Raw genomic sequence first — 17,663 nt, 5'->3', positions numbered from 1 at the left:
AGGGAATCCGAGAGCCCCGCTGGTCATGCTAAAATGGGTTTTAAGGTGCTTTCTCACATAAATTTAATCTCTTTCCATGGGCAGGGACACTTCTCACTACCCCAGGTTGTTCCTTGGGCAGTGGCAGGGATGGGGCAGCCACAGCTTCTGAGGGCATCCTGTGCCAGGGCCTGCCCACCCTCACAGGGAAGGATTTCTCCCCGATTTCTGAGCTGAACTAAAATACCAGAAGTGCCACGTGTGTATTGTTACATATATAAAAATAAAATATATTTCATATATATATTAAATATATCATGGCTCCAGGAGCAGGTGGGAGAAAAGAGGCTGGAGACAGGAGGAGGCCTTGGGTTGAAAACTGGCTTAAATAGTAAAAAACCAGGTATTTCATGTGGATTCCCAAATTCCCAAGATTAAACTCAGGGCCAGCTCATGGCTGCAGTGAGCAGCTCCCTGTGAGACCCAGAGGGGAGGGCAGCCCTGGAGCAGCCCCTCAGTCCCAAATCCTGCAGGCCCTTCCCTGTGATGTCTGCCCCCAGAGAGCCTCGGAGTGGATCCCCAGCCCTCGAGCCCCCAGAGCCACACATTGACTGGGACATTCCCAGCCCTGCAGGAACTTGGCTGAGCTGGTCACCTGGCATCTGCATGGAAAACGCAAAGCCAGGGCTGGCACCGCTCTGTCCCAGGCAGGGGACACATCTGAATATGGCACAGCAGCAAGGGGAGCAGCTGAGGGTGTGCCAGGCCGGGAAAAGGGGAATCGGGCACTGGAACCGGGTGCCAGCAGGAGCTGGCCAGGGGGAAGGGGTTGCACTCTGGTGCTCATTAACACCGTGCTAACGAGCTGCAGAGGCACTGGCTGAGCTCACTCCTGACCCACTTGGCTCCTGGTGCTCCTGCCCTTCTCCCAGCTGGAATGGCCCAGCTGAGCTCTGCACGAAGCCCTGGCGCCCGCCCAGGCAGCTCCGCGTCCTGCCTCGCGCTGCGCTCCACGGCAGCTGGAACTGCCGGCCTGGGGGAGCCTGGGAGAGGGGCAGGCCCTGGAGGAGCAGGGCTGCAGGCCCTGGAGGGCTGGGAGGCCCAGCAGAAGCAGCAGCACTCACCTGTCTGCCTGTGCAGGGGAAGGTTTTGGGTTCTGGCCCCGCTGCCGTTCCTGTTTGGGGGACGAGACTCTCCCGGTCGCCTTCCTATCGCGAGAGCCTGGCGGGAGAGCAGAAGGACATTCCTTCATTTTCCTGCTTGGCACCAAGGCACAGGCCACCCCCTGCCTGCACTGGCCGGCCACGATGTGCCAAAAAAGATGCCAAGTCCAGCAGAGCTGGAAAAGCCTCACTGCGTGCCCCCTGCACCTCCGGGGGAGCAGAGAAGCCAGGCAGGGCTGTGCCCCGCATCACCTGCACACACCACCTTCCACCAGCCCTTCCTCACCCTCCAGCTGCTGCAGCTGGGCCCTTCCATGGCATTCTGTGCCTGCAGAGCTGCTGGCTCTGCCCTGGCGGGTCACGGGGTCTAGTGGCTCCAGCAGTGACAGGCGAGGGCAGCTCTGCTGCTTTGGGAGCCAGCGGGGCCTCCCCCGAGGCAGCAGCACCCCCGTGTTTGTTCAGCACGGCTCAGCTGCCAGGCCCTGCCCCAGCACAGCTGCCCTGGGCACCCAGGGATGCTGGGGAGCAGCTGGGTTATCCCAGAACAGAGAGGGAATTCCACCTGGAAGGCAGCCTGTGGAGCTGCTGCCCTGCTCTGACCTCAGCTGGAGCAGCACCTCAGGCAGCAAAGGTGCCCAGCCCCTCGTGGCAGCAGCCCCTGCGTGCGCCAGGGCATCCCTCTGCTCCCGAGGATGGGCACTGGGACAGCCTCAGCCCACAGGTGCAGGTCACAGAGCAGGTGACACACGCAGCCACCACCACGGAGCAGGCTGGTGCTGGGATGCCGAGGGGCTCAGTCCCAACTGGGCCAAGGGCACCTTTGCCATTGGATTTGGGGCTCCATGGCCTGGACTCCCCATCCCTGGAAGTGCTCAAGGCCAGGCTGGATGGGGCTTGGAGCAACCTGGGCTAGTGGAAGGTGTCCCTGCTCTTTGGTGCCTTCCAACTCAAATTAATCTGTGCTTCTATGATTTGCTGCAGCTCAAAAATTGCTTTTCAGCAAACAGCAGAGGATGGCAGCGGTGTCTCTCTAGAAAGAGTGCTGGCCTGGCCCCGTCCCTGTCCCTGGCGTGTGAACCAGACCCCAGTGAACTTCAACCTCGGGCAGTCCCTCGCAGGCTGCCCTTGCAGGAGGTGAACGTTGCAGGTTATTAGCACAGACCTTCTGCTGGCTGGCACCCAGAGTCAACAAGATCCACCTACAGCTGAGCCACCAGGGAAAACAACATCACGTGGCAGCTCCCACGTCACCGGCAGCCACCTCTGGCTGCCAACTCCCCCCTCACCCCCCGTGCCTCTTGGCAGCCACAGCAAAGGCTGCGGGGTGGCACTGAGGTCCCTGTCTGTGGCTGCCAGCTCTGCTTCCCGAGCTGCTCCTGCTGCTGGGGAGGATTGAGGCCCAGGAGAGCACTTGGAAAGCCCAGGTCTTTCTAAACATCCAGGGCAGAGCGGGTTGTGTCACCCAGAGGTGGGGCAGTCAGCTCCTGTCCCAGGCTGGCTGATGCAGGCAGGGGTTGATTGCATCCCTCCCTCCAGCCCAGCCTTTCGAAGCACCAGCCTGGCTGGCAGGGACAGCTGCCCCGGGAAAACTCCAGGATGCACCAAAGGAAACTCCTGTGACTCACAGTCCTGGAGGGGCTGAGGTTTGGAAGCGACCTTCGGGATCATCCAAGCCGAGCTTCAGCCCAGCACCACCACGGTCACCCCTAACCCTGTCCCCAAGTGTCACATCCACACGTTTTTGGAACGCTTCCAGGGATGGGGACTCTCCCCTGACAGTCTGGTCCTTTCTGGGAAAAAATATTCCCAGATTTCCAACCTAAAGCTGATTCCACAGCCACATGCAAGGCCAGCAGCAGTGAGCAGGGGGCCGTGGGGTGGATGTGGAGGTGAGAGCTCCGTGTCTCCAAAGCCAAGGGGCTGTTTTTTGGACTTAGAGAGACACAGTGGAGTCACACTGGGCACAATGTGTCCCTGGGAGAGTGTGGCAAGGCTGGCACTGACCTGCCCAGGGCCTCAGCTCTGCTGTGTTTTTGCAACAGGATGGTCAATGCCCCCCTTTATCTGGTGGCAATCTCACTCTGAGGTTTTGGGAACACTGCAGTGGATCTTTCCAGCTGCTGGAAAGCAGAGCTGGCTGGAGGATGCCTCACCTCTGTCAGGTGACAGGTTGGCCCGTTTGGCTGGAGGAGAGCTTGGCCTCTCTTTGTCTGCTGGCTCGTATCTCTTCCTGCTTCCTTTGTCAGCTGCCTGCAATGGAATTAAAACAATGGAGCTGAGCAGCCACTTCCCTCTGCAGAGGGAAACGGGCACAGCCATTCCCTGGATCCCTGGATGTGCTGCCTGGCTCCTGCAAACACCTTTCCCAACAAACACAGCCATCCCTGAATCCACCTAATTCCCAAGCACCAGGAGCCAACGGCAACACCCCCCCCCCGCACTGGGGTTAAGGCTGTACTAATTTCAGGAGAGGAACAGGCAAACAGCAGCTTTTTGGGATGTTTTTTCTTCCCAGCAGCACCAAGGATAGCAGATGTGAAGGAGGCATGTGGAGCCGTGCCTTTTCCAGGCTGTCATGTGTCACTGCACACTCCTCCCTCCTTCCTGCCTCTGATAAAGCCTCTTCACGTCAGAGCACAGGGAAGTAGAGAAATCTGCAGCCTCAGACTGCGCCGGGGAATTTGGGCTGGCAGAGCAAAATATCAAAAACAGGAACCTGCCCACGTGATGGGGCCAACACCCTGCCCCAGCAGCAAACCCCACGAGCCCCAACTCCCCCACACAGGCTGCGGGTTGGGATCTGCGCCGAGGGCTCAAACCGGGGCAGCGGGATCAGAGGGCAGGGGAAGAGCCAGGGGGACACCCCAGGAGCTCTCCTGCCCCCTCTCCCTCTGCACTCTGGCTGCTCCCAGCCCGCTCTGGTGTGGCACAGGAAGAGCTCCCAGAGCATCTCCCAGGGGAAAGGCCCCGGCACACGCGGGACCTTCGAGCAAGCGGGGAAGAGCCTGGAAGCTGCAGCAGGAATGTGCCCCAGGGAAGCCGCCAACACAGCCCCAGAGTGAAGCCACCACAGGGTGTGTGCTGCCAGACTGGTTCTGTGTGCTGCCCTCCAAGCCAGCCCCAGACCTTCCTGGCTGAGCTCACCCCAACAGGGCTGAGCCTGGAGCTCCCCTCCTGCCGGGATGGATCCCCCACCTGCTGGGATCCATCCCCCACCTGCCGGGATCCATCCCCTTCCCTCCTGCCAGGATCCATCCCCTCCATCCCCTCATCCCGCTGGGATCCATCCCCCTCCTGCAGGATCCATCCCCCTGTGGCCCCCAGGAGCAGGGAATGCCAGCCTCCAGCGATTCCCACCTTGTTCAGGAGCGTCAGTTTGATCTCCTTGTGCCCGCTGAAGCTGCCCTGCTGTGCCTGGGGGGCCGAGGGCTGCTGGCCCTGGGGCAGCTGCTGGGATTTGCTTCCCGGGGTGGGCTTGGCTGATTTCAGGAGCTGAGCGGGCACGTCTCGTTTCCTCTTCTCCTCTTTAGCACTGTCTTCTTTTTTTGACTTTCCTGTTGAAAGCAGAGAGCACAAGGGGTCACTTGGGAATGATTCCTGTGGCCTGCTCTCCCTTTGGGCAAGAGGGTGCTGCTCCAGGGAGGGAAAAAGCCCACAGCAGTTAACTCAGCTCGTGGACACGAGGTTAAGGGATTCAGGAAACCAGCATTTCCACAGAGAGCAACAGAAAAGACAAAGAACAAAAACACAGACTCTGCCACGGTCTGGAACGAGCAGAGGAAGAGCAAAGTGATGCTGGAGCTGTCCAGATTTACATCACATTCCAAGGGTGAAGGAGAATGGGAGAGGCAGAACTGCCAGGCAGGAAAAGGGATGAGACACCCAGAGGCACAGGGATGAAGCATATGGACGCAAATTTGCTCCACAGCCTCCCTTCTCCACAGGCTCTCTGCTCCTGTGTCGCCTCTGCTCGAGGATTTTCCCGGAGCCCCCAGAATTCCCAGGGAAGGATCCCTGCTCCTCCCTTCTTCTCCTAGAGGAACACACCCCCAGCAGAGCAGCTGCCCGTACCTTTCTTCTGCTGGGCCGGGGTGGGGGAGCGGGAGCTGGCCGAGGACACGGGGCTGGCCAGGTCTGCGTACATGTCCTCGGAGTCGGCGCTGCGCACGGAGCTGCTGCTGGACGAGGCACTGGACACGGAGGAGACGCTGCTCACGCTCAGGGACCTGCCAAGAGCCAACAGCTCGTCACAGCCAGGCAGGCAACGGGGCCTTTCTGCATCTCCCTGCACGGCTGGATGCTGGGGGGCTCGGCAGGGAACGATGCACAAAGGCCGTGTTGTCCTGGGGTGCTGCTGGCGTGAAAAATCCCAAAGCTGTCGGGTGCAGGCCTAGAAAGTAATGATTATTTATAGGCAGGATTAAGGCAATGTGTAAACAGGTCACTGTTTGCCCAGGAAAACAGGGAGTGAAAGCAGGGAGTGCGCTGGCACATCCAGGTCAGTGTTACAGCTCAGGGCAAGGGTTCCCTGGCAGGGTTTCTGCCGCTGGCACGCATCCACTGTCACGACTGATAACCACAGGGAGATGCCTCCAAGATGGAAATCTCCTAGCAGGGCCTATCCCAGGAAGTGCTCAAGCCAGGCTGGACAGGGTTGGAACAACCTGGTCTAGTGGAAGGTGGCAGAGAGTTGGACTGGATGAGCTTTAAGCTCCTCTCCAAGCCAAACCATCCCGCTCCATGAATATTCAGGCAGCCTCTCCAGCCTGTTCCACGGGCCACACCGCCCTGCTCTGCCAGCAAGGCCCAGCTCCGTGGCTGGAAGCTGCACTGGGATGACTGAAGGGGCTGTGGCAGCTTCAGCACAGACCAACCCTCTGCAGCCTGTACCCCTGGCACCAGGAGCTGAGTTCTGAGAGGTCTCACGGGTGGTTCCAACAGCTCCAGGATGAGCCAGGAACTGCTCCAGGCCACCAGGCTGGCCAGGTGTGGGCACACAGTGCATTTGCCACATCTCCCCCTTCCCAGAGGAGCAGCACAGGCAGCCCCAGCGTGCTCACACTTCCCATCCGTGCCCTGGTGCTCTCTGAAGCTCTTGCATCACCCCAGGCTGAGCTGATGAACGTGACAAGCACGGAGTAAACAAGCCGGATTTCCGTAAAATAACGCGGACGTTGAACCTCCAGAGTTCACAGATGGGAATTTGCAGCTGCTCAGAGCCAAATCCTGCTCCATCCACTGGTTTTACACCACAGGACTATTACACCCGTGTGCCAGGGAAGTGCTGGGTTTCAAGGCTCTGCCTGTGAGGATTCAGGGAATCCTCTGTGTGAGGAGATGAAAAAAACCTGAAGGAATGGCTTGAGAGTGGTTTGTTTTTCTTTGCTGGAAGCAGATTGTTTACACATCCCACAGACCAACAGCCTTGGAACTGTTCACTTGGGGCTAAACACAAAGGAACTGGACCTGCAACTTTGCCAGCAAAAGGAAAATATCATTAGCTGGGCCTTTTAGGGATTTTCTGACCTACCTCTCTTGACAGGCCAAACATCTCCCCTAAGGACAGGAACCAGAGGTAGGAGAGGCTCAGGAGAGCCAAGCTCCATAGCCTGAAACTGTTCTCTTGTAGTTTAATTAGGATGTGGGATCACCCTGGCCAGGAGGAGTTGCTTTGGTCACCATTTAGGTTAAATGGGTACTTGGACACACATGACAGGATTATTTCCTTGAGTAAACCACAAGGGAAATATCAGGGAATCACGGAATGGTCTGGGCTGGAAGGGACCTTAAAGATCACCCAGCTCCAACCCCAACACCTCCCAAAAGAGGAGGCTGCTCCAAGTCCTGTCCAAATTGGCCTTGGACACTTGCAGGGATGGGGCAGCCACAGCTTCTCTGGGCAACTGGAGCCAGGGCCTCCCCACCCTCACAGGGAAGCATTGTTCCCAAACATCCCATCAAAATATCCCCTCTATCAGTTTAGGCCATTATATCTTGTTCTGTCACTCCATGCCCTCTCCAACACTGTATTCCCACCACAATTCAGGACTCGGGATCTGTGACACAAACCCAACCTTGTCCCACCCCCCAGGCACCTGCAGCCGGTGCTGCTGGAGCTGCAGAGCTTCCACTGCAAGAAACCAAACCTGTGAACAACAGCCACCATCTCTGCTGTTCAACAAAGGTCACAAGGGCTCAGGGCTGTACCTGGATTTCCTTGAGCCAGAGGGAGAGTGAGAGACTGAGGCAGAGGATGATCTGGAATGAGATCTGGAGAGAGACCGGGACAAGGACCTCGATCGGGAGCTGGAGCCGCTGTAGCTGCTGGCACTGCCACTGATGCTGCCACTGATGGTCCTCCTGCAAGGCAGCAAACAGCCCTCCCACCATGAGAATGGTGGTGGCAAAGAGAGACGGGGGAGGAAAACCCCAAGAGAAAAGCAGAGATTTGCTCAGCACCCTCTGACTGACACCCAGCCCGCCCTGAGGGGCGATCGGCCCCTTCCACAACTTCTCCCAGATTATGTGCTGGGAATGATGTTCTGTGGTGGGGAATATCCCTGGGAATGATGTTCTGAGGTGGGGAATATCGGGAACATCCCTGGGAATGATGTTCTGTGGTGAGGGAACACCCCTGGGAATGATGTTCCGTGGTGGGGAATATCCTTGCGGTCAGTGTGGGTCAGCTGCTGACCCCCCACCACATCAGGTCTGTGTGGCACCAAGCAGATCCCTCACGTTCCTTTTTCCCCACTCTGCCACCTCCGCAAGCAGCAGCTCTCAAAAAAGCCCTTTTCCCCACTCCCACCCTGATTCTGCCACATTTCCTGCACTCCATCCTCCCCCAGCCTCCTCGGGCAGGAGCCACTCAAGGTAAATCAGCACCATCCCAGCCCAGCTCTCTTCCCCTTTTCCCCCTGCCCCAGGGGATGGATTTCTCCCTGAACATCGGGCCTCTGGGATTTGCTGGATCTCCCAGGAGACAGAAACCTGGGATTTGCTGGATGTGCCACGAGATCAAGGCTCACTCCACCCCCTGTATCTCTCACCTCCTGGGTGGAGTCCTTGTCTGACGTTCCTTCCTCCTTGCTTCCCGATTGTCCCCTGCCTTGGCTGCCTCCGGGGCCGCTGCTGTAATTTTTGTGAGGGGCTGAGGGACTGGGAGGGCAGTGAGTTTCTTCACAGATTTCTCCCTGGAAAAATGACAATTTTCAGGTGTGTGATCCCATCGGGTGGGTGCAGAGCACTGATGTCCTCAGAAATGGTGTGCTCTGGTTTGTGGTTTAATATTTTAGAGATTGTGGAATCCTGGAATGGTTTGGGCTGGAAGGGACCTTAAAAATCATCCCACTCCACTCCATTCCATGGGACACCTTCCACTGTCCCAGGTTACTCCAAACCCCATCCAACCTGGCCCTGATGTGATTCCTGAAGCTACAAACACTTGGCTGCTTCACCAAAACACAAACGCCACGGATTTCCCCAAAGGGATTTGTTCTCCTTATGCTCAATCAATTCATCTTTTCAGAGACAAATTACTGTACAACAGCCAATTCTGGAGATATTTGCCTTGTAAATTAACTCCTGCAGCAGACTGGGTGGAAATGTTGTTTCTCATCCATTTAATTCCATCATTTTTATCCCAGACACTTACACCTGCTTAAAATCTGCCAGTCAGGCTTCAGGATGAAATGTGCACAGTTAATGCAAAAATTCTCTTTTTTACTCCAGCACACAGAGCAGGAGGGTGCAAAACAGCCTGTGTGTGCCTGGGTCTGTCCCTCGGCCTGTGCTCCCTGTGGAAAACTGATGGGAGCACCACTGTGTCACCCAGCACCCAGGGCAGGAGGTGGCAATGGCTCTGGCTCCTCAGGGCTGCCCCACTGGGGGCCCAGAGCACTCCAACCTCTGCTCTGACACTGCTCCAAGTATGATCCTGGAATGCTTTGGGTTGGAAACACCTTGAGGATCATATTCCACGCCCTGCCACGGGCAGGGACACTTTCCACTGTCCCAGGGTGCTCCCAGCCCTGTCCAGCCTGGCCTTGGGCACTGCCAGGGATCCAGGGGCAGCCCCAGCTGCTCTGGGCACCTGTGCCAGGGCCTGCCCACCCTCCCAGGGAAGGATTTCTCTCTGATATCCCATCCATCCCTGCCCTCTGGCAGTGGGAAGCCATTCCCTGTGTCCTGTCCCTGCATCCCTTGTCCCCAGCCCCCTCAGGCCCTGGAGCACCCCAGCCCTGATTTCACATCCATCAGCTGGGGAGGAGCTGCTGTCTGCACACACACACTGGCAACTCCTCCTGCTGCCGTGCTCCAAGCTGCAGTTATCCCCTGCAGAACACGGGGTTAAGCCCTTGGCACTTTGCTAGCCAGGGACAATAATCCCTGTGCTGGGGCAGGCTGCCCTGGTGTCACCAAACCAGCCCTGCCAGGAGCACTGGGAGGGAGCAGAGGGCCTGGGAGAGCTGAGCCCCCAGTGGAGGGGAAAAACCCCAAAAGGCAGGATAACGAGGGACAAGAATTGTGGCAAAGGGGATTGTCCTAAATTCTGGAGAATTCAGGGGGATTCCCATGGTGTCATTCATTTGCAGGTCAGCTTAGAAGAGGTGACATCACTACGGTGTTGTGTCACCCTCCAACGTCCCCGTAATTTGCCACTGCAGGGTTTGTGAAATAGCAATTTCAGGAATTTAAAAGAGCAGCAGGGCTGTCAGAATGTGCCAAACCCAGGTGCAGTGAGCTCCAGTCCTGTTTTCATCCATCTCCAGTGTGAAAAGCTGATGAGGTTGAACCATTTCTTTATTCTGAGGCTGTGGATTAACCAAAGCCACAGCAGAGGAAGGTACTTAAACTTTTTTATAGCTCCTATTATGTATATTAAGATTATACAAACATATCTGCACACACAGAATGCTCCAGCAGTAAACCATGAGTTTAAACACTTGTACACAGGTAATATTTCAGGATACTTGTACAGTTTAACTTGGATTTAATAAGTAAAAGTGTCATTATTTAATTAAATCTGCCAAGCTAAAAACTCTTCAATAAAGGTTGTATTTTACATCTTTTATTTCTTTCATAAACTCAGTGAGGTTTAGAATCCCAGAATGGTTTGGATGGGAAGGGACCTCAAAGATCCTGTTCCACTCCCTGCCATGGGACACTTTCCACTTGCTCCAGAACCTGTCCAGCCTTGGACACTTCCAGGGACCCAGGGCCTCCCCACCCTGACAGGAACAATCCCTTCCCAATATTCCACCTAATCCTGCATTCCTTCCTGAAGGCCCCTGAAGGTCAGAAGGGCTTGTCTGGACCCTCACCCAGAGGAATTTGGATCCTTACCCTTTCCCAGGAGGTGGCAATAATTCCCCTTTAGCCTTGGCCAGTGGCTTGTGAGGAGATGGTGTTGGAGAAGGAGAGGGAGAAGATGAGAAGGACCTTGACCTGGAAAGGAAGGAGACACCACTCAGCTCGGGCTCTGGGATTGCAGGAGCTTTTCCTGGCTCTCAGGGCACTCAGCCACCACTGTCCCCTGCCCAGGAACCCTCCTGAGCTTCTCCTGCTTTTATATCTGGACTCTGTGCAACAAAACTTGAATTCTGTCACCAGACAGTGGGAAAAGCAGGAAACAGAAGGAAAAATAAGATCAGCTAGAAGAGAGGCAGTCCAGGTATTCCACAGCAACACCTGAGGCTGTCTCTATTCTCTCCTTAGGGAGAACACACAGGAAAACAAGCAGGACTTTGAGTTTTGTGTTCATCACTTTATGTCCTGTAACTCCTAGAGCAGTTCATCCTTTAAACAGCAACAAAACAAAAAAAAAACCCCAAAAAACTTGGGAGAAGGACAAAAGAATACAGCTAAACCTAATCTGTAATTTCTGGAACACAAGAAGCATTAAGTGGAGCATCCCAAAGGTGACAATCAAGGGCAGGAGCTGTTTCCTGAGCCCCTGAGCACACCCCACGTGCTGCTGCTGGGGTGATTCACCCCAGTGCCAAGACTGGAAGTGCCTTTGTTGCACCCCAGTGCCTCAGCAGCCTGACTCCTGTGTGACAGCTCCTCTGGGGACAGCTGGCCACAGGGTGTTCCTCTCTCTGTCACCTCAGGGAGAGGCCGCCAAGGGTGTCACCCACACTGGCACTGTCCTGCCTGGAGCGTGGATGGATGGGGAAGTTCATTCTGCTTCCCAGGTGGAATCAGCTCCCAGCTGAGCTTTTCCTAGGAGAAAGCAGTCCCAGAAGTGACAGAGTGTGTTCTGCCATCACCTGTGGGATCTGCTCTGGGTACCTGTGTGGCTTCAGCTCCTATCTGAGGAGCCAGTTCTCCTACTATGGGTATTGCAGACTTGGGAAACTGTCTGCAGGGGCAAGGAAGTAGCAGAGGAATAAATCTTAATCAGCATGGGACCCTGGATTGCTACTTTGAAGTGTCAGGACTATCACAAGACACAACTGCTTTAATAAAGAAACGGGATTTGCCTCTTGAAATAGAAATCCCAGCGCCACAGAAAAGAGATGCTGCTGAACTTCTTCCAATCAGAAAATGCAAATGATGGGAATGTTAATCCACCACAGGCATGGGAAAGAGCCCAGCCACAACAGCATTGCACCTGTGGGTGGGAGCACTGGGGAGAGGAGGGGGTGGCTGACAGATCTCCTTCAGCCAACAACCACAGCCTCCCTCGCTCAGCCAAGGGCTTGGGATGGTTCATCCTCACAGAGCAAAAAGGAACTGTCAGGAAGCATTTGGAAACCATCCCACCACTGGTTCCCAGTCCCAGGAGCCACTACCTGGACCTGCTGCCTGAGAAAGAGCTGTGCCTGGAGGAACGACTGGAGTAGGAGCTGTAGGACGAGGACCTGGAGCGCGAGCGGGAGGAGCCGGACCCAGAGTAGGTGGATGAACGAGAAGAGGACCTGCAAGAGAAATATTACAATTCAGAGCTTCCTCAAAAGAAATATTACAATTCAGAGCTTCCTCAAAAGAAATATTACAATTCAGAGCTTCCTGAGAAGCCCCAAGGTTTTGTTTCCAAAGATGTTCTGCTCCAAACCCCACCAACCTTCTCCTCGGGGAACTGTCAGGATTTATAGCCTCTCCTCAAATCCCCTTTTTCTTTTAGGGAGGATCCTGTTGTTGCTACTCTCTCTGCACACCTAAATAAGCCTCCCTTCCTTTCATTACTGATGTTCCATCCTTTTTGGGAACTGCTTCCACATATTTTGTGCCTTTTCACTGGACAATCCCCTGACAGGTCACCTGACTGGGTGCAGTGATCCCAGCAGGAAAATCTGCTTCAGGAGGCCTCTGCCTTTTAGATGTCTATCTCCAATTTAACGTGTTCCTCATTCCTCCTGGATACTTTCCCCCTCTTTCAGGAGCTTCAAGTTCAAGCATTTAAAGGAAATGGATCCAGTTTGTGCCTCGAGGCTCTCAGATTCAGGGAGTTTCTTTCTCAAAGGTAGTTTTTGTCTTATTTTACACCGTTGGTTTCCAAGCCTCATTCCAGCTCTCCAAGGCTCTCTCAAACCTCCACAATCCCAGTTCTCCCAGCAGCATCAACCTGCTCTTACTGGAGTGAGCTCAACTCCTCCCTCCATCCATCCCAGAATGACCAGGACCCAGTTTTTACAGCTCCCAGTTCTTGCAGGGTACCTGCAGTGGTTTGGTCAGGTTTTCCAAGTTATTGCCACAATTCCATGAGTATTTCATCTCAGAGGAACACCACAGCTTGGAATATGGGGTTGAGACACACTGAGCTGCTATCATGCAGACTGCATCCAGCTCTAATTCACTGCAAAAGTGGTTTTTCCAAGGATTTGCCTTTTCCTGATCTCCGAAAGTCACAGCACAGCTCTCTGCCTGCTTTGGCTCCCATCTCACTACGTGTCCATAGATGCTCCTGAGCAGCAAATCTTGGACTGCTTTCCCAAACATAAAACCATGGCATGGTTTGGTTTGGAAGGCAGAAAGAAGCAGTGCCCTGGCACCAGCAGAGATGTGGATAAAGGGCAAGTGTGCGTTTTTGTTTCTCTGAAGAGCAGACAAAAAACTAAAGCACAATTCCTTCTTGAGCATTTTTTTTTGTACAGAAAATCTCAGAAACTGAGCAGCATCAAAGCAACCCACACTTCATCCTTCCTCTGTGCAGAGAGTCACCACCCCTCCTGTAGCCACGATATTTTATGAAAATCCTTTTGCCAGGATTTTCCTCTAAGAAGCTGAGGGGCCTCAGGAACAAAATGTAAATGTAAACAATAACTGTCTGCTGCTGTGGAATGCAACAGGTGCATCTGGGATTGGTCCCATGTCTTGTTTCCAATTAATGACCAACTGCAGCCCAGCTGTCCAGACTGTCTCAGTCAGTCACGAGCCCTTGTTATTCATTCCATTCCATTCCTGTCTCGCCTTCTGATGATTCCCTCCTCTCTGTTCTTTTAGTATAGTTTAAGTTCAGCATTTTTAATATAATACATATCATAATATAATTCACCAGCCTTCTGAAACATGGAGTCAGAATTCACATCTCTTCCCTCGTCCTGTGTGCCCGGCAATGCCATGAACCCAGACCCTCCCAGCAGAGCAGCACAGCACTGAGAGCACACACTCCCACCCCAGGGACCCCAGCCTCACCTGGAGGAGCCTGAGAGCTCAGCCCCCCTGCCAGCACAGCCCTGAGAGCACACACTCCCACCCCAGGGACCCCAGCCTCACCTGGAGGAGCCTGAGAGCTCAGCCCCCCTGCCAGCACAGCCCTGAGAGCACACACTCCCACCCCAGGGACCCCAGCCTCACCTGGAGGAGCCCGAGGCCGAGGCGGAGGAGGCGGAGGCGCGGCGGCGCCGGCGCGCGCGGCTGGGGGACACGGACACCCCCAGCTTCTTCTTGGGGGACTTGGACCGGCGCCACGGGTCCTTCCACTCGTCCGCTCGCTTGGACGGGGCGCTGCCCAGAGCCAGAGCATCCTTGTCCTTCTTCGGGGCCTCGGGCTGCCGGCTGCGGAACAGGGACACGTCAGCAGCTGGGCTTGGGGACACAGGGAGGGCACGGGGGACAGCAGCCAGACACGGTGGCATGTAATGGCAGGATAATAAATATAATTAACAGAGTAGAATGCAGTATAATATAGTATAATATAATATAATACAGTATATTATAGTATAATATAATATAGCATAGTATAGTAAAATGTAATATAGTAAAATATACTATAATATAGTAAAATATAATATAAAATAACATAATAAAATATAGTATAGCATAGTACAGTAAAATGTAATATAGCATAGTGTAATAAAATATAATATAATATACAATAGCATAGTATAATAAAATATAATATAGTAAAATATAATATAGTATAATATAGTATAATCTAGTATAATAGTATATAATTATATAATAATTATAATTAATATAATATATAATACAATAATAATATTATTATATTATAATATAATGATAATATATTGGATTTGCAAGGATCCCCCGACGTCTGGGAAGAATGATATCAGAACTCCATGATATCAGAGGGCTAATTAATTACTTTCTGTATTATATTACACTTACTACAAAGAATCCTAAAGAATACTCAAAGATCCTAAAGAAAACTGTGACTGTCAGGACACAGCTTGGACCCGATAGGCTCATTAACATAAACGATTCCACCAGAATCCAATCAGGCAAATTCCTTCAGGTAAATGATCTTCCAACACATTGCACACGTTTAAAACAACAGGAGCAGAGGACAGAGATAAGAATGGTTTTGAGCATTCTTTGTTCTGCTTCTCTCACAGCCTCTCTCTGTTCAGACAGCACTTGAATACCACAATAATAATATATTAATATAGTATATAATAATACAATTATATAATAAGTATTTAGTATAATATTATTATTAACATATAATAATATATTAATAAATAATACAGTAATTATTGATTAATATTAATATATTATAATAGAATGTATAAATAAACATACAGGGCTGTGGAAAAATCCCCAAATTCATGCCTCAGATTGATTGCTTCCAGCTCCTAATCTCCCCTGAGGGATTCCAGCAGCATTTTGGGCTGGTACAGTGTTAGAAGCACTCTCAGTTTGTGACCCAGTGACAAAGCAGTGCCGCTCTGTAGAGCCCCATTCTGGGAACTCTGTCACCTCCTGGCTGATTCCAGTCCAGCTCTCGGCCCCCAAGGGCTGGACACAAAGAGGGAAGGGAATGGAGCCCTGGTGCTCCCCAGAGCTGAGCAAGCCCAGCCTGGTGAGGGGAGAGCAGCCAGCAAGCCTGGATCACTCTGATCCCGTCACCAGCATACCCCTGGGGCTGTCACAGGCACAGTGACCTCCTTTCCCCCCTCCCCAGGGAACAGTTCCCTGCCCTGGCCATACACCAGGCTGGTTTACCCCTGGATTACTCTCTGCGTGCCCAGCCAGGCCTCACTCTCCATCTCCTCCCTTCCCTTTTCAGGGCTCTACTTTCATTTCTTCCCCTGTTTTGGTTCTCCAGGTTTCCTTTCTCCTCTCCAACCCTCTGAAAATAATTCAGGGCCAACTTTTTAACACCTGCACCAGACACTTCCTTAAGTACTCCAGGATGAGTTTCTCGAGGCTGAGACTTTATTACCTCTCTTATCTCTGGGTGATTTAACCTGGAATTTTTCCTTGCCCTCACTCTAACCTGAGCTCAACTCCTCCATTACCTGCTCCTAACCTTCTCCCTGGGGTTTCAGCCAGAGTCTGTGAGGGATTAAAGCTTTCTGAAGCCTCTTGCACTCACCAAATTGACAGGACAATGATGCATTTACTCCTTTCCTCAAAGCGGTGAGTTCCCAGGGAATTTGGGGGAGGAAGGGCCCCTTCCCCACTGGGTTCAGCCAGTACCACCCCATTACTCACACCACTGAAGCAACCACTCCCCACACAGCTTCCTCTACCTTTCGGAGATAAAAAAGCAACCTCCAAGTTTTCTAATTAACAAACACGTTAAATTCCAGGCACACTTCAACAAACCCCAGGATAATGAAAGCTTGGTCAGGAGCCTGTCCTTTGAAGATTTCACACCTCTCAGAAGCCTCATCCCCTCCTTTTTGGCAGAGTTTCCTCTTCCCCAGCCCAGGACTGGGATGTGCTGACCTAAAAATCCAGCATCTGACTCTTTCCTTATCTCTGCTGATGTAAAAGCAATTTTACTCTTTGGCCCACAACTCCCTTGGAATATCCAGAGGAAAACCCCTCCTTCCACCCCTCCCACCCACCTCAGTCCAGCCCCAGCAGAGGAGAACGGGATGCTCCATCCCACAGATCGGCGCTGAGTGCCTGGGGAGGGAGCCTGGGCAGGGCCATGGCTCAGCTTGACTCCCCAGCAGCCCCATTCCATCCTCTCCCTCTCCCAGCACTGCTCCAGCACAGCCTGGTTCACTCAGCACAGGGTACCTGCGGTGCTTTGGCCAAGTTTTCCCAGCTACAGCCACAATTCCATGAGCACTGCACCTTGGAGGAACACACAACTTGGAATATGTTATAGCCTGCCAACATCCAGTAGCCCAAGCTGGGCTCGAGGGCTGCTTCCAGCAGATGTTTACAAATCCATCTGAAATTGCCACTTTCACCTCTGGAATAGCCTCAAATCAACCAAGTGCAGAGAAAGAAGGAAAGGAAGACTGGGAAAAGCCTCCACAGCTCGCATGAAGCAGCAGGATAAAGAGCAAGGAAAGGAGGAGAGAAAACCACGTGAGGGTGCTCATGGAAAATACCCAATATCCTGATCCAGGGTCTCTTCCCAGGGGATTGCAGGCTGTGAGCTCTGGGAGATGCAGGGGGAACATTCTGCTGGCACAGGCAGCTTTATCCAGGACAAAACCTCTGGAGAAAGTTTCTCCAGATGACAAACCTGGAAACCAACAGCTCTGTCAGGGAGGTTCAGGGTGGACATCAGGGAAAGGTTCTTCCCCCAGAGGGTGCTGGGCACAGCCTGAGGCTGCCAGAGCTCCAGGAGCCTTTGGACTCTGCTCAGGATTGGATTCTGGTGTCCTGGGCAGGGCCAAGCATTGGCTGAAGATCCCTGTGTGTCCCTTCCAGCTCAGGATATCCCACGAGTCCATGAACTAACGAATGCCCTCTCACCTCTCCAGGCTCAACTCCCTCCTGAACCAGGTTTCAGAAAGAAAAGCATCCTCCAGGATTTATTCTCCCTTAAAACCACCTCAAACTCACACCCAACAGCCCATCCTGGGAGCTGGAACAACTCCAGCTGAACTCCAGAGCTTGGGAGCAGGGATGACTCTGAAAGCAAATCTCATTTACTTGCACCTATTACCTGGTTTGATGCAATTCCCTCTGGATGAAGTCACTTTCTGGAGGAAAGGTTTCTCCCTAGGAAAACCACAACAGAAAGCCTCCTTTTGGGGTGTGCTTGGCTTTTTGACTCAGCACTAAACGCCACAGACGAGGAAGGTGCTGCTCCCGTCAGGACAATTTCAAAGCCTTTGCTCAGAGCTTCCAACGTGTGGCATC

The 17,663-nt window shown here is 53.2% G+C and overlaps 1 protein-coding gene across 4 annotated transcripts in view; it reads right to left on the bottom strand.

Moving 5' to 3' along the window:
• ZC3H18 (zinc finger CCCH-type containing 18) overlaps nucleotides 1–17,663 on the bottom strand; it is a 45,198-nt gene that overhangs the window by 362 nt on the left and 27,173 nt on the right. For all 4 annotated transcript variants that reach the window (XM_038148232.1, XM_038148229.1, XM_038148233.1 and 1 more), the window contains 9 exons: nucleotides 13,944–14,144; nucleotides 11,939–12,064; nucleotides 10,488–10,589; nucleotides 8,192–8,335; nucleotides 7,350–7,502; nucleotides 5,214–5,368; nucleotides 4,500–4,696; nucleotides 3,296–3,392; nucleotides 1,104–1,200 (listed from right to left, as the gene is read on the bottom strand). In XM_038148232.1, coding sequence (XP_038004160.1) covers nucleotides 1,104–1,200; nucleotides 3,296–3,392; nucleotides 4,500–4,696; nucleotides 5,214–5,368; nucleotides 7,350–7,502; nucleotides 8,192–8,335; nucleotides 10,488–10,589; nucleotides 11,939–12,064; nucleotides 13,944–14,144 — 1,272 coding nt within the window. The remainder of the gene's footprint in view (nucleotides 1–1,103; nucleotides 1,201–3,295; nucleotides 3,393–4,499; nucleotides 4,697–5,213; nucleotides 5,369–7,349; nucleotides 7,503–8,191; nucleotides 8,336–10,487; nucleotides 10,590–11,938; nucleotides 12,065–13,943; nucleotides 14,145–17,663) is intronic.

The sequence above is a fragment of the Motacilla alba genome, chromosome 11, assembly GCF_015832195.1.
Source record: "Motacilla alba alba isolate MOTALB_02 chromosome 11, Motacilla_alba_V1.0_pri, whole genome shotgun sequence".
NCBI classification, from domain to species: Eukaryota; Metazoa; Chordata; class Aves; order Passeriformes; family Motacillidae; genus Motacilla; species Motacilla alba.
This window is presented reverse-complemented; position numbering and strand designations above follow the sequence as displayed.